The following is a 15,346-nucleotide window of genomic DNA, read 5'->3' as shown; positions in this document are numbered from 1 at the left end:
TGCACAGGACAATTCCTTTAATTTTTTTTTATTTGGCCCATAATTTAATCATGATCATTAAAGTTGTCTCCATTTTTGGAATGACCTTCGGTAAGCGCCTTTTATCTGAAAAGACAAACGCGAACAATTTTGTTGAAAAGAAAACTGGTTGAGAAACTCCCTGGTCCATATTGATAGTAAACAAACAAAGCGAAAAGTTCCGTAGCCCCTCGGCGACATCCGCCATTTAGCTCTACTTCTCAATCAATCCAAAGCTGCGGCACTCTTTAGCTTCGTTGAGCACTGACGAATTTCGAGCATTTGTGAACCAACAGACGAAGCAGTCCCACGAGATCTTCGTAACGTAATCATTACGAATGTCAGTTGGTCTGTGTTATGTTATTAGTCTATTTATATATAAGCTGTATTAAAGTAGCCACAGCAGTGTAAATATTGATCGACGAGAAAATGTCTACGTGTCTCTTCGATTCCTTGCAGAACTGTTTCTGTGTCGTTTGAATTTCGGTACGTATTTAAAAGCCGCCCTACACATTCCCCGAAATTTTCTCCTATTTTTGTTCATCCATTTCTTCTGTTTATGTTCTTTTGTTATTATGTAGATTCCTGTTTGTCAAATACCAGTTTGGGGCCTATTTCTCATTCTAATAATACCAGAGTGCAAAAGAAACGATACTTGTTGTATTAGGCTGATCGTCAGCGAACTAGAACTCTATCCTTACGCTTTCTCATCGAAACCGATCGACAGAGGGGCAGTGGTTGAGGAATTTCGTATTATTAACTCTCCTTCGTAAGTCAGAGCGTATCAATTCAGGCAGAAAAGAATCAAGACCCATACATCAAATATATCTACACACCAAATATCACCTATTAACGTAGATCTCCAATAGTTCATCCCACACCTCAAACACTTTTGCATGTCGTTTCTCCATGAGTATGTAGATGGTCTCGGCAATCTTTAAATTGCTGCAGAGTAACAAGAACACGTATGTAGTAAATTGTTCGTCCACAGCTACTGATCTGATTGACTTTCATGAGATGAGTCACAGCATAAAGACTGCACTCAAAGATCTATAAAGATCAGTGCACAAACACGATTCGAGAAAGACGCATTGCGAGCTCCTTCGGTTCTTGTATGAGATGTACAGCAAATGTAGAACATAGGCAGTCGAGTTCAGACTAATTAAATCAGTTGATGCTGACGGAAGTACATTACTAAATGTGGTAGATTAGTTTAGGTACTTAGTGATCAAGATAAATAACTACAGCAGAATTGAAAAGGTTATAAAATTCTGTTCGTTATTTGCACATGTCGTGCAAATGAAGACGAAACACTGCAGTAAAGGAAAAATAAGTGGAAGAGTAAAAATGCCCCAGTGAACTAAGCAGGATGTACAAAAGAAAACATTCCATGGTATTATAATTAAAGCTTACTGTGTACGTGTATTACTAGTTTACACTTACTACATCCTTATAATGTGGTAGAACGATCAAATAATTAGGGTTGTTCACCAACAAATAGAGAAACACAAGAGTGGAAATCGTGAAAATGGATCAGGCGAAAGTCGTAATTTTGGGTATATTGTAAATGAAACCCAGGTAGCAGGAAGTTCAGCTAGGTAGATAGATGTTACTTTGACCGAGGAAGATACACTCCTGGAAATGGAAAAAAGAACACATTGACACCGGTGTGTCAGACCCACCATACTTGCTCCGGACACTGCAAGAGGGCTGTACAAGCAATGATCACACGCACGGCACAGCGGACACACCAGGAACCGCGGTGTTGGCCTTCGAATGGCGCTAGCTGCGCAGCATTTGTGCACCGCCGCCGTCAGTGCCAGCCAGTTTGCCGTGGCATACGGAGCTCCATCACAGTCTTTAACTCTGGTAGCATGCCGCGGCAGCGTGGACGTGAACCGTAAGTGCAGTTAACGGACTTTGAGCGAGGGTGTATAGGGGGCATGCGGGTGGACGTACCGCCGAATTGCTCAACACGTGGGGCGTGAGGTCTCCACAGTACATCGATGTTGTCGCCAGTGGTCGGCGAAAGGTGCACGTGCCCGTCGACCTGGGACCGGACCGCAGCGATGCACGGATGCACGCCAAGACCGTAGGATCCTACGCAGTACCGTAGAGGACCGCACCGCCACTTCCCAGCAAATTAGGGACACTGTTGCTCCTGGGGTATAGGCGAGTACCATTCGCAACCGTCTCCATGAAGCTGGGCTACGGTCCCGCACACCGTTAGGCCGTCTTCCGCTCACGCCCCAACATCGTGCAGCCCGCCTCCAGTGGTGTCGCGACAGGCGTGAATGGAGGGACGAATGGAGACGTGTCGTCTTCAGCGATGAGAATCGCTTCTGCCTTGCTGCCAATGATGGTCGTATGCGTGTTTGGCGCCGTGCAGGTGAGCGCCACAATCAGGACTGCATACGACCGAGGCACACAGGGCCAACACCCGGCATCATGGTGTGGGGAGCGATCTCCTACACTGGCCGTACACCTCTGGTGATCGTCGAGGGGACACTGAACAGTGCACGGTACATCCAAACCGTCATCTAACCCATCGTTCTACTATTCCTAGACCGGCAAGGGAAGTTGCTGTTCCAACAGGACAATGCACGTCCGCATGTATCCCGTGCCACCCAACGTGCTCTAGAAGGTGTAAGTCAACTACCCTGGCCAGCAAGATCTCCGGATCTGTCCCCCATTGAGCATGTTTGTGACTGGATGAAGCGTCGTCTCACGCGGTCTGCACGTCCAGCACGAACGCTGGTCCAACTGAGGCGCCAGGTGGAAATGGCATGGCAAGCCGTTCCACAGGACTACATCCAGCATCTCTACGATCGTCTCCATGGGAGAATAGCAGCCTGCATTGCTGCCAAAGGTGGATATACACTGTACTAGTGCCGACATTGTGCATGCTCTGTTGCATGTGTCTATGTGCTTGTAGTTCTGTCAGTGTGATCATGTGATGTATCTGACCCCAGGAATGTGTCAATAAAGTTTCCCCTTCCTGGGACAATGAATTCACGGTGTTCTTATTTCATTTTCCAGGAGTGTATTTGCTAGATATTTGCATCAATGATGTCATTTTTTGAGAAAAACTTTGAATGTTTGATTATGTGTGTTTATGTACAGGGGTTGAGCAAAAATAAGGAAACACCGCGAAAAATAGATGCTTGAAATAAATGGTGACGATAGCCAGCCCTGCAGGTTGCCCTGTTATACGAGGGTAGTCCAGAAAGTAAGTACCGATCGGTCGCAAAATGGAAACCACAGTGAAAAGCAGAAACATTATATTTGGAACAGTTAGGTACACCTTGCACCTACTTCTCTACATAGTCGCCGCTCCTACTTCCAGTTCTGTCGTAGTGTTGTATCAATTTTCCAATATCCTCGTCATGGAAAGCAGCCGCCTGTGCTTTCGGTCAGTTGTTTGCACTGTTCTGCAGCTCGTTGTCTGTGGTAAAATTTTGTCTTCGTAGTGGGAGGTTGTAGTGAGCAGGGATGAGACTCATTATGGACTTGTAATGTGGGTGATCAAACATTTCTCATCGGAAACGCTGCAGGAGCGATTTCATTGACGCTGCAGGAACGATTTCATTGCCCTTTCAGTGTGCGGCCGAGAATTGGCATGAAGAAGAAATTGCTCGACAGTGGTGTTATGTGGGCTGCATGACACAGGCGATATCTCTAACCACGCCCTCATACCTGGTTGGAGACGCTATTCCCTACGCATCTTTACGTGCTCACTGTTGACTCAAAACTGAAAAGAGCGACGCGACACGGTCGACGGGTGTACTAGAGACACTGCCCGACACATCTGCGCAAAGCTTTACCGGATTTTCCCAGTGGTTTCCATTTCGCGAGCGATCGGAACTTACTTTCTGGACAACCCTCGTATTTGGACAAGAGCGGCACCTGTGTAATGTCCTCAATGCAAATCTCAATCGTAGACAGAGTAGTGTTGTGTGTATCAGTCAGTGCATTAGGTCGAAACTAAGGGAATTCCAACATGGGAAAATCCTTGGTGGCCTTATGGTGCGTACTTCTGGAACCAAGATAGGCGAATTGTTTGGTATTTCGAGAGGAATCGTATCGTAGATTTATACTGCATACAAAGAAGTCGGGAGAACATTATAGGCTAAGTCACGTCGTGGACGGAAGTGTGTGTTGAGTATCGTAACAGCAAGCCATTTGCGAACATTCTCACGAATGTCGCAGTCTCAAACCCTGTCAGCACCACAACACGAATGGGCCTCCATAAACAAGGAATTGCAGGGCGAACTTTTGTCCTAAACGGCTCACCGGTGGTGCAAATTCTCAACAGCAAATGTCAGTGCCGAAGCCATAACACCTGCATTATGGCGCCATGGACGAATTCCATTTGGTCGGATGAGACTTGTTTCACAACGTGTTCAACATGTGGCTGAGTTTACGACCTAAAAGTGAAACTTTGCTGGGAGTTCTGTGATGATATTAATAGCTACGTTGTGGTGTTGCATGGAAAAATATTTGTTCCCCAATGCTGATGCCGTATTATAAGACGATAGGACCTCTTCTAAGACAAGACTGATTATGTGAGGACGACGATGAATTGACGCATCTCCCCCGGTTGTCCCAGTCTCGAATCTCAATATTGTCGAGCCAGTGTGGCACCTCAACCATCATTATCTGAACTTGCCTTTACTTTGCGGTAAGAATGGTACAACAGTTCCTTGAAAACTACACATTACCTGTATTGATTCATTCCAAGACTACTAGAAGCTGTTTTGAATGCCAAAGGTTTTATTATATCTTTGTCTGTAATCCGTAACTCTCCTTATGATGTGGGGTGGAGGGTACTTGGTGTACGAGTTTCACTTTCCCTCTTGTCTGTTACAGTCACGTATGGTTCGCTGGAACAACAATTGCTAGTAAGATTCCGTGTGCTGTCGAATCTCTCTCATTTTATATTGTTGACCTATTCGCGAGGTACACGATTTCTTGCAGGAAGCAATAAATCAGTCGAGTCTTCTAGAAGCACAGTGGACAATATTGGATCCAGAACGCCTCTTGCAGCGTCTGCCACAGGAGATGGCTGAGCCTTTCCGTCAAGCTTTCTCGCTTACTAAACGAACCGCTAACTGAACGTAGTGTAAATGGATATAGTGTCTGTTCTTTCGGACATGTCCGAAAGAACATACAGCATATCAAGTATATAGTTCTAGCAATACCGGCCATGACCTTCTTCTTCTACGCGGATGCACACAGGTTACCCGAACTGTTACGGGATTTGGTAAGAATGTATTCCACGAGTAATGAGTGTGTTGGGTAGGGACACTACGAATGTAGTATGTGGGACATATACGGTGAGAATGTGGGTCTCGCGAGGGCGTGCTCGAGATAGTCGCTGCAGTCCCACTATCCTCTGTGCCCTCAGTGGCTCAGATGGATAGAGCGTCTGCCATGTAAGCAGGAGATCTCGGGTGCGAGTCGGGACACACATTTTCATCTGTCCCCGTTGATATATATCAACGCCCGTCTTTGGATATTCTTCACTTCCTCTTTCTGTCCTATCTACTATGGGTGACACACTAGCGAGCAGTATTCAAGTGCTGGTCGAAGGAGTATTTTGTAGTCTACTTCCTATGTTTAAGGTGAACGTTTCCTCAGATTGTTACAATGAATGTCTGGCAACTGCCTTAAAATGGCTCTGAGCACTATGGGACTTACCTTCTGTGGTCATGAGTCCCCTACAACTTCGAACTTCTTAAACCTATCTAACCTAAGGACTTCACACATCCATGCCCAAGGCAGGATTCGAACCTGCGACCACAGCGGTTGCGCGGTTCCGGACTGTAGCGCCTAGAACTACAAGGCCACTCTGGCCGGCCAACTGCCTTCCTTGCGTTTAATTTTATGTAGTCACTCCAATTCCGATCGCTCTTTAAACATACCCCCTAGCTGTTTTATGAAAGTAACTGTTCCCACAAATTTTTCTGAAATTTTTTATCTTTAAGCAAAGGGACTTCCTGTGTACTTTCTCTTAATGCGTTAATTTATGTTGAGTGTCAGTTGAAACTTCCTACACTTCACCGGAATTTTCTAGCGTCGCGACTTCTCTTTACCGATAAAGGTGCCACACTGGTTAGCACACTCCAGTCGCATTCTGGAGAGCGTCGGCTCAAATCCGCACCCAGCTACGCAGGCTTTGGTTTTCCGTGATTTACCTAAAACGCTTCAGGCGAATGCCGGGATGCTTCGTATGAAAGAGAACGTCCGATTTCCTTCCCCTTCTTTGACACAATCCGAGCTTGTGCGCCGTCTGTAATGACGTCGACGTCCAAGTGACGTTAAACCCAATCATCCTTCCTTCTTCATTTGCGACTTCTTTGCATGTAACAGCATTATCCGCGAAAAGCCTCATGAAACTTCCAACGTTACCTACTGGAACTTTATTTTTGTATATTCTGAAAATTGATGGTCCAGTAACACTCCTCTGGAGCACTCCCGAAATTGCATTTACATCCGAAGACGCTTGTCGGTTCAGAATGTCATTTTGTGTTCTATTTACTAAAAGCGCTCCAATCTAGTCACACAGATGGCCTGACATTCCATGCGCACGTAATTTGGGCATCAGGCGTATCGAATGCCTTCCGGAAGTGAAGGAACGTCTGTATCTACTGATTTCTGTGTCTCGCGGACGAGCAGAGGGAGATGGATTACACGCGATCATTGACTACGGTACCCATGTTGGTGCCTTCAAATTAGACATTCCAATGTGTTGGGTCTTTGTTGTTTCCATATCTTTGTCCATTCCTTGTAAGTATGAATGTACCTGTTGATCAAAAAGCCAGTATCGATTTGAAAGCTGAATAAATCACGGAATAATATAGATAGAGAGGTACAAATTAACACACATGCTTGGAATGGCATGGAGTTTTAGTAAAAACAAAAAAATTCAAAGTTAAAATAATGTCCGACAGATGGCGCTTCATCTGATCAGAATAGCAGTAATTAGCAAAACAAAGTAAGGCAAAGCAAAGATGGTTCTTTACAGGAGATACTCAATATGTCCACCATCATTTCTGAACAATAGCTGTAGTCGGGGAACAATGTTGTGAACAGCACTGGAAAAAAATGTCTGGAGTTATGGTGAGGCATTGGCGTCGGATGTTGTCTTTCAGCATCTCTAGAGATGTTGGTTGATCACGATACACTTGCGACTTCAGGCAACCCCAAGGCCAAAAATGACACGGACTGAGGTCTGGAGACCTGGGTGTCCAAGTATGACGAAAGTGGCGGCTAAGCACACGATCATCACCAAACGACGCGCGCAAGAGATCTTTCACGCGTCTAGCAAGACTTTTTTTTTCAAATAAAACCCTGTTATTCCAAGCACGTTTGTCAATTTTTACTTCTCTATCTATATTATTCCGTGGTTCATAAAGTTTTCAAATTTATACTGACTTTTCGATCACTCGGTACGTAACCTTTGTGTGTGTGTGTGTGTGTGTGTGTGTGTGTGTGTGTGTGTGTGTGTGTGTGTGTGTGTGTTTGTGTGTGTTAGTGTGTGTGTGTGTTTGTGTGTGTGTTTGTGTGTGTGTGTTTGTGTGTGTGTGTTTGTGTGTGTGTTTGTGTGTGTGTGTGTGTTTGTGTGTGTGTGTGTGTGTGTGTTTGTGTGTGTTCGTGCGTTTTATGTATCTCTGTTACAGTGTCACTATGTAAATATAAAAACTGTTCAGGTAATTTCTCTTGTACATGTCGCCAGTAGATGGAAAAGCTGCCAGGATCGACATAGCCTTCGTCAAGCTGGATATCGGAAACAAACTGTTGTGTGTTGCCAGTACATGTTGAAACGCTGGCACAGACTCGTTGCGCTTCGTAAGGGATACTCAGTATCTCGCGTGATACAGACACTTCACGTCACGCAACACTTCAGAATGTAGCTCAGTAACATGGCTTTGGACGAGATGTGTCCATAGATCCCAGGAAGAAGCTCTTGCCACTTTCTTTACCAATCTGTAGCTACTCGTCATGGACCAGAGCGTCTCCTGAGGCCCATCCACTCTGCTGCAGGCCCAAATACGTGGTGCGCGAGAGCCGGGTCTCCTACAAGGTGTACATGTGGCTCGTGGTGAGGCGCTTCAGTCGCAGTGACGTGGGCACCTACAACTGCGTCGCCACCAACTCGCTGGGCCGCGGGGAGGGCACTCTGAGGCTCTACGGTGAGTACTGTCACAGGCTAAAGCACCGTCAGGCGTCATAAGTAATTTAATAAAATATTATATAGAACAGGTTTCATCAAAGAAAAACATATTAACTCATAAATGGTGGCCGACTTTGACTCGATGTGGATCACCTCTGCACCACACTCCAGTGACGACCTGTGGAGACGACGGCTCGGAGCAGGAACTGTGGATACCTTCCACTGACGTCACTAAATTCAGCGGGTATGCACAGATCTTGCTGCGTGCCATTGTCTCCACACATCGTCGTAGGACTATGATATGAAGGTGATCCTCATCGGGTCGAAACCAGTCACCGCTTCTGAATGTGTTTTCACGCCACCAAGACTGTTCTGTACAGTATTTTATTATTGTTCATTGCCATCGCTGCTATGCCTCAGTGATTGCAAAGATTAACATAAGTACTTAGGTTTAACTGGTCGCTTCAGCACTGTTAGGAGCATATTTGCATTTTCGTCATTGGATGATTTCGAAATCCGAAAAATCTACATAGCAGCTCTCGTTTTTTATTCACATTCTTCGTTGATCTCAGCCTTTGCCACTGCTTCGTCTTGAATTCATTTTCATTTGTTTCACACCACAAGATGAACATTATGTAGCGGATTCAATAAATGTTCAGAATTTTTCTTAAAATTTTAAAGGAATAATGATTTTTAATTTCAATATCGTATTTACATGAGGGAATTAAAATATGACTGGAAATTTTAGGTTACAAGTAATACCGATCTTGAGACCATTAAATGTGGTTTGAACACACTGTAGTTGCACCAGACCTGATCGTCATGCGGTGACACTTATTGGTGTGGAAAGCTACATGAATAAGTAATATGGTGGTATCAGAAACAACAAAACACAACCACATTGTACACTATATTCCTGCAAGACGCAGTTTGAACGATCGGTTGTCTCAGTAAAAACCATAAGTCGTGTTACGTTCTGACATTAAAGGGAGCACACCCTGTTATTCCACTCATGTTAATTTATGCAAGAATTTGACTCATTTCTGAAAAAGCTATTTGATGCAGGACACTATTATTTTTACTGTTGTAACATGATGCTAATAGAGTCAACTGTACTAAAATCTACTTTGTCCATTTTATAGTTTTTAAGAAATACTTTTTTAATTTGTTAACAAAAAATATTAAGGGTTTCTGCTGAAATTTTTCTTGTGAACTTCCTACTGGGGGAATATTAGTGACTGTAATACCAGATATGGATTTTTATATTATGCAGAGTCTCTGAAAATTTCATTCACGTATCTATCATAGTTTCTTTTATAATGGGGCATGTGTACCGAAAATTTTAGTTTGCGGGAAATGGACTTTAAAGAAAAAACTTTTGAAATTTATTACTTACAGTTAATTAAAACTGTTCTGCGGCATATGATGGCCCTTTTTGGCCTCTGGCAGGTCTTCCAGCTTGTTTTTCACCTTCCTGGATGTTTGTCTTGCTTTCTTTGCCATATTAGATGCTGACCTGTCTGCATCAGCTATCCTCATTTTATCGCAATCTTGCTGCGCAGTGATCATATTTTCACCAGGATTAATTCCCAGCTTTTTCAGTACCCAACATTTTCCATTATTACCACAATTGAATGTAATAACATAATGAACTCCTAGTTTCATTGTATGGATGCCTACAAATACAGTTTTAGGAAGGTGTTTCCAAATTATGCTGTTGAAACATTCATTTGGCTTCTGTGTCTGCCCATGCAGACATTTCCTTGAAAGGTCAGGATGAGCCAAGTCTCTGAAAATAGGTTTAATTGCTGTAATAACAGCAGCAGGAAGAGAATGCTGGTGAGAATAAGATTCTCCAGTTGCCTGAGCCCTATTGCATTTGCACCACGAATTTTCTCCTGATGGACACAATCCATGACATGGCTTATCATCACTAGGGTTCAAAAATGGCTCTGAGCACTATGGGACGTAAAATCTTAGGTCATCAGTCACCATCACTAGGGGACTTATGGAAGAATATGGGCCAAGTATCTGTCTTCATTGCCTCCAGATTTTCTTTATTTCTCCTAACTGCCTGCCCATGCTACACCTGCAAATTTTATATTTCAATTTTCGTTAGCCAATGCTGTCCGGTCAACAATTTTCCATCTTCCAATTTTTTTTCCTCTCATATCAACAGTTTTCTCATCCTTGTTCCCAAACGTTTTTGACCATGGCATACACATTCTATTTTGCTAATAATGGCATCTCCATGTGGCTTAGTGTTGACAGTGGGTGGGTTGAAGTGGGTGACAGAAAAGTGGGTGTGGTACATTAACACACGTGGTAGGAAAATGCCTTTCAAATGCTCGAAAACACATTTTTTCAGCAAAATCTTTTACAGAGTACTTAAATAAAACCTTAATCTATCGAAATATAATGAAAACATAAAAGCCGAAAAATCTTCATAGGATCCCTCGTTTCTGATTAACATACTTGGCTGCTCTCAGCCTTTTCACCTGTTTCAGCTTGAAGACATTATCATTTGACACACCACGAGATGGACACCATGTTTCGGATTCGATTTACGGCTGCCCAGACCGTTAGCTGAACTTCAGTGACTTCGTAACGGGTGGTGGTTTAGGAAGAATGGGAGCGACAGCTTCCAAAAGGATTACAACAGGAGAATAGTCAAATGACATACACAAACTAGTGGGCGGATGACATCAACAGATACCACGTCAGAGGCAGATAGTCAACATAAACCGTCCGAAGGAGATTGCTGGAAGCTGAGTCGATATCCAGAGATGTCATGAGTCATTTACCGTTGTCACTTTACCTCAGATCGCCGAATTTTAATGGTGTCTGCGCGGAAGTAACTTGAACTTTGAGTGGAATAATATGGTAGTAATTGATGAGTCTGATTTCTGATTGTGTCAGTCACATTGAAGCCGACGTGTCTATACACCACACAGATCAAATATCTCAGAAAGCAACCACTCCGAGACACAAATGTCTCCAGTTCATGTTGTCCTAACTTCTGGATCTGGTAACTGCTGAAAGGATGAAGTGTATGTTCGATAGTATCTGTAAAGAACGGTTCACTCTGTTGTCAAACCAAGTGCCATATTCCAGCAGTAAGATGCATTACCTACACTAAGCTTCACACGGCGCACGCCTTGAGAAACCTACAGAAACCCGACTGGCCTACCTGGCGAGCAGATTCGTCATACGTAGCACATGTCTAGGTGAGCATAGGAAGACGTACACTTTCATAAGAGTCTATAACCAGCAGACTTAAGGAGCTGGCATAGAATGAAATTCAGTCATGAAAATAAATATAAAAATAATTAATGTGAAAGTAATATAAATGATAATTGGAAGCTGTTTACTTCAGTGCCGCAACGAATACACTGACTTTGTCCGTGCCCTAGAACTTCACAGCATTTATTAATGACGATGCTGGACATCAATTTCGAATGGAATGAATGTTTGGTCATTTAATACTCGTTATGTGACGAATATCTTCACAAAGTTTGGTAACCAACTATCGGACCAGTACCTCATGATGCAATACCTTCCGCTTGCGTCAGTTTATGACGACAAGGCACTGCACAAATTGCTACAACACTCACATACTACTTACACTGAAGCGCCAAAGAAATTTGTGTAGGCATGCGTATTGGAATACAGAAACATGTAAACAGGCAGATTCCGGCGCTGTGGTCGCCAAGTGTCAGGCTCAGTTATTAGGTCGGTTACTGCTGCTACAATGGCAGGTTACCAAGATTAAGTGATTTTGAAAGTGGTGTTACAGTCGGCGCATGAGCGGTGGGACACAGCATCCCCTCGGTAGCGACGGAGTGGGGATTCTCCCGTACGACCATTTCAAGACTGTACCGTGAATACCAGCAAAACGTAAAACATCAAATCTTCGATATCACTGCGGCAGGAAAAAGATCCTGCAAGAACGAGACTAACGACGACTGAAGAGATTCGTTCAACGTGACAGAAGTGCAACCGTTCCGCAGACTACTGCAGATTTCAATTCTGGGATATCAAGTGTCAGCGTGCGAACCAGTCAACGAAACATAGATATGGACTTTCAGAGCCGAAGGCCTACTCGTGTACCCTTGATGAGAGTGTGACAGAAAGCTCTACGCGTCACCTCGGCCCGTCAACACCGACTTTCGACTATTGATGACAGGCATATTTCTTGGTCGGACTAGTCTCATTTCAGATCGTATCCAATGGATGGACGTGTACGGGTATGCAGAAAACCACATGAACCCACGGACCCTTCGTGCAGGTGACTGTTCAATGTGGTAGAGGCTCTGTAATGGTTGAGGGCATGTGCAGTTGGACTGATACGGGACCCCTGATACGCCTAGATACGACTCTGACAGGTGACACGTATATTAGCGTGATGTCTGATCACCTGCATCTAGAACATGTCCATCGTGCATTCCGACCGACTGGGGGAATTCCAGCAGAAATATGCGACACCCCACACGTCCAGAGTGGCTCTATAAACACTTAAACTGGCCGAAAAACTCTCCAGACATGCAAATTATTGAGGAAAGTGCTGTTCAGAAGAGATCTCCACCCCAACGTACTCTTATAAATTTATGGACAACCCTGTAGGACTGATGGTGTCAGTTCCCTGTAGGACTACTTCAGACATTAATCGGGTCTTTGCCACGTTGTGTTGCGGCACTGGTGTGTGCTCGCGCGGGCCCTACACAACTATGCAATATTAGTTGGTAGGTGTCCATTGTCTCTTGTGTATAAATGGAAAGCGTTGGTCGTTTAGGAGAACTGCGACGATCTAGTCTTCTGTACTACTGATTGTCTTTCAGACTGGGAGGGGAATACTTTGTACATTTTGAAACTTAAAAAAAATGTTTGTTGTTAATAACAATTTTTTTATTAAGTCCATAAAAACTTAAGTCTTAACAATAGATGTAACTTTCTCCAACGAACGTCATATTCAATATTTTCAGTTTGGTACTTGCACATCGATATCTCTTTACAAAGTATGTTGTAAGTAAAACTCAACAACAATTAATGAATTTTTAAGGTGAGCATAAGCGAACTTCCTGTTGGTAGTACATGTTATTGAAAGTTATTGATATTGCTAAGAGTGCTAAAAATTCTGGGATTTGCGTTTACTGCAGTATTACTCTGGAAAGTATTATTTTAAGACAAGACAGTGAAAATTTATAAATTCCTTTTTTTTTCAATTTTTTCATGGGTGGGACCAAGCACCCCACACACACCCTCACCCCCACCCCACACCACCCCCGACCCCCCCCCCCCACCATCTCCACCCCCACCCCAAACCCCACCCACACCCCTTGGCAATCCGCGTTATGGAAAACACACACACACACACACACACACACACACACACACACACACACACAGGGGGAGAGGGGGAGAGGGGGGCATTGTACAGCGGTGTTTTTATACAATATGAAATGTTTGATCTGTAGAAGTCTGTTAAACAATCTTTTGTTATGGAAAACAGTTTTGCACAATTAGTGTATCAGTAAAGAGGCTTCTTTTCTGGACTGCGTCATATGAATAAGCGATACGAATCTGAAACCTGTTTTTGTTTTATCTCTTTACAAAATGCAAAAAGCTATTTTTAGTATCAGTTTGCACAGTAAGCACTGACTGCTCAAGTGATGTGTTCGACGTCCTTAGCATCTCCTACGCTTCGTAATAATCTGTAGGTTATTTCTGTGAAGATTGTCAAATACTCTATATGCTTGCTGCTGTTATATGCAGACAGTTGTGGATGCTTCGCCATCTGGTAAGAAGTTAGAACCCAGGCAGTGAGGAAATGTTCATTTCTAACTAATAAGTGGAGCAGACATGATACCATAATTTGTGAATTGCAAGACGATGTGTCAGCAGTCATGTGTATTTCGGGAGTTCCACTGTTGATGGCAGTATACGAGTACTTTCGTGAGCACTGAAACATCCGTATTACTATCTGAGTTTTAAGATAGGGGCTGGATTCCTCCCACTTCCTGGTTTCAGTTTCATACTTCTTTATAGCAAAATGAACATATCACTATCGTCATGGGTCAAAATAAACATTGGGAACTCTGACTTGGTGAGAAATGCGGAATCCTACCTACGTATCGGACATTGGAATTGAAGTTGTGCGTCGAAGGTGCTTGGTCAGATCGATCACAAACCGAGAGACAGCTGTTCGTGAAGGTCTAAGATTAAAGAAATTCCCCATTCCATGTGCCACAATGTAAATTAAAAGGTGTAAAATGGGTACGTGACCATCATACGAAGGACATTGTTGTTCTTGTTATTTGGACCAGGTCTACGAGTAAATTAAGCCTTCATATATTTTTGTTGATGACACTTTAAATTTTAAAGTTATCACTCTTTCTTCTCAGATTCACATATGTATATCGCTGCTCCACGTATGTGACGTGTAGACGCTTTGTCCTGCTCTTTTCTTAAATTTGTTTCTTAAGTATCTTGTGCTAAACTATGCGTTTGTAATAATTTCAGAGATAAAACTGCACTCTGGTACGGTACGTGATTCGACGGACAGCCAACTAGCCGTTGTTGGAGGTAAGTCTATACTTATACTTTATTCATCTACTTGTGAAAAGACAAAAAGACTTTCCGTAGATAACATTTTGGGTTTATCTAGAGCACATTAAAAAGTTTTTGTACTGCTATGTATCACAACGCACCAATTTATGGTATTTCATCTATACAATAAGTAGTTATTAAAATACTTTCTTGCATTTGTCCACCTACTCACATCCGTGAAAATATCTTTCTCTTTCGACCGACTATCAGACGTCGCCGTGCGAACTTCCTGCTGCTCTCGTTTTGGTACTTAATACATATGTGGTTCTAATAGGGCCCCAGAGAGGAGTGGTGCACTTTCACTCACACTCCGTAAGCCACGATATGCTGCATGGCGTTGGGTACCCTGTCTTAACCTAGTCATTTCCTTCTCTGTTCCACTAGCCACCACAGCGAGGAAAAAACTGCTATACGGCTCCGTACGGACATAGTCCTCTTGGCCCTTTCCCAAAATGTACGTTGGTGGCAGCAGAAGCGCTCTGAAGTCGGCTTCAGATGACGGTTCACTACATTTTCCCACTAGTGTTCCTCGTAAAGAACGTCGCC

At 43.5% G+C, this 15,346-nt stretch overlaps 1 protein-coding gene across 1 annotated transcript in view; it reads left to right on the top strand.

Annotated features, from left to right (window-relative positions):
* Nucleotides 1–15,346, top strand: part of LOC126278938 (lachesin-like) — a 593,085-nt gene that overhangs the window by 567,560 nt on the left and 10,179 nt on the right. Inside the window, exons 7-8 of the mRNA XM_049979215.1 lie at nt 8,065–8,213; nt 14,714–14,776. Of these exons, the coding sequence (XP_049835172.1) occupies nt 8,065–8,213; nt 14,714–14,776 (212 nt within the window). The remainder of the gene's footprint in view (nt 1–8,064; nt 8,214–14,713; nt 14,777–15,346) is intronic.

Source organism: Schistocerca gregaria, chromosome 6, assembly GCF_023897955.1.
Source record: "Schistocerca gregaria isolate iqSchGreg1 chromosome 6, iqSchGreg1.2, whole genome shotgun sequence".
NCBI classification, from domain to species: Eukaryota; Metazoa; Arthropoda; class Insecta; order Orthoptera; family Acrididae; genus Schistocerca; species Schistocerca gregaria.
Note: the sequence above shows the minus strand (reverse complement) of the source record. Positions and strands in the feature narration are given on the sequence as shown.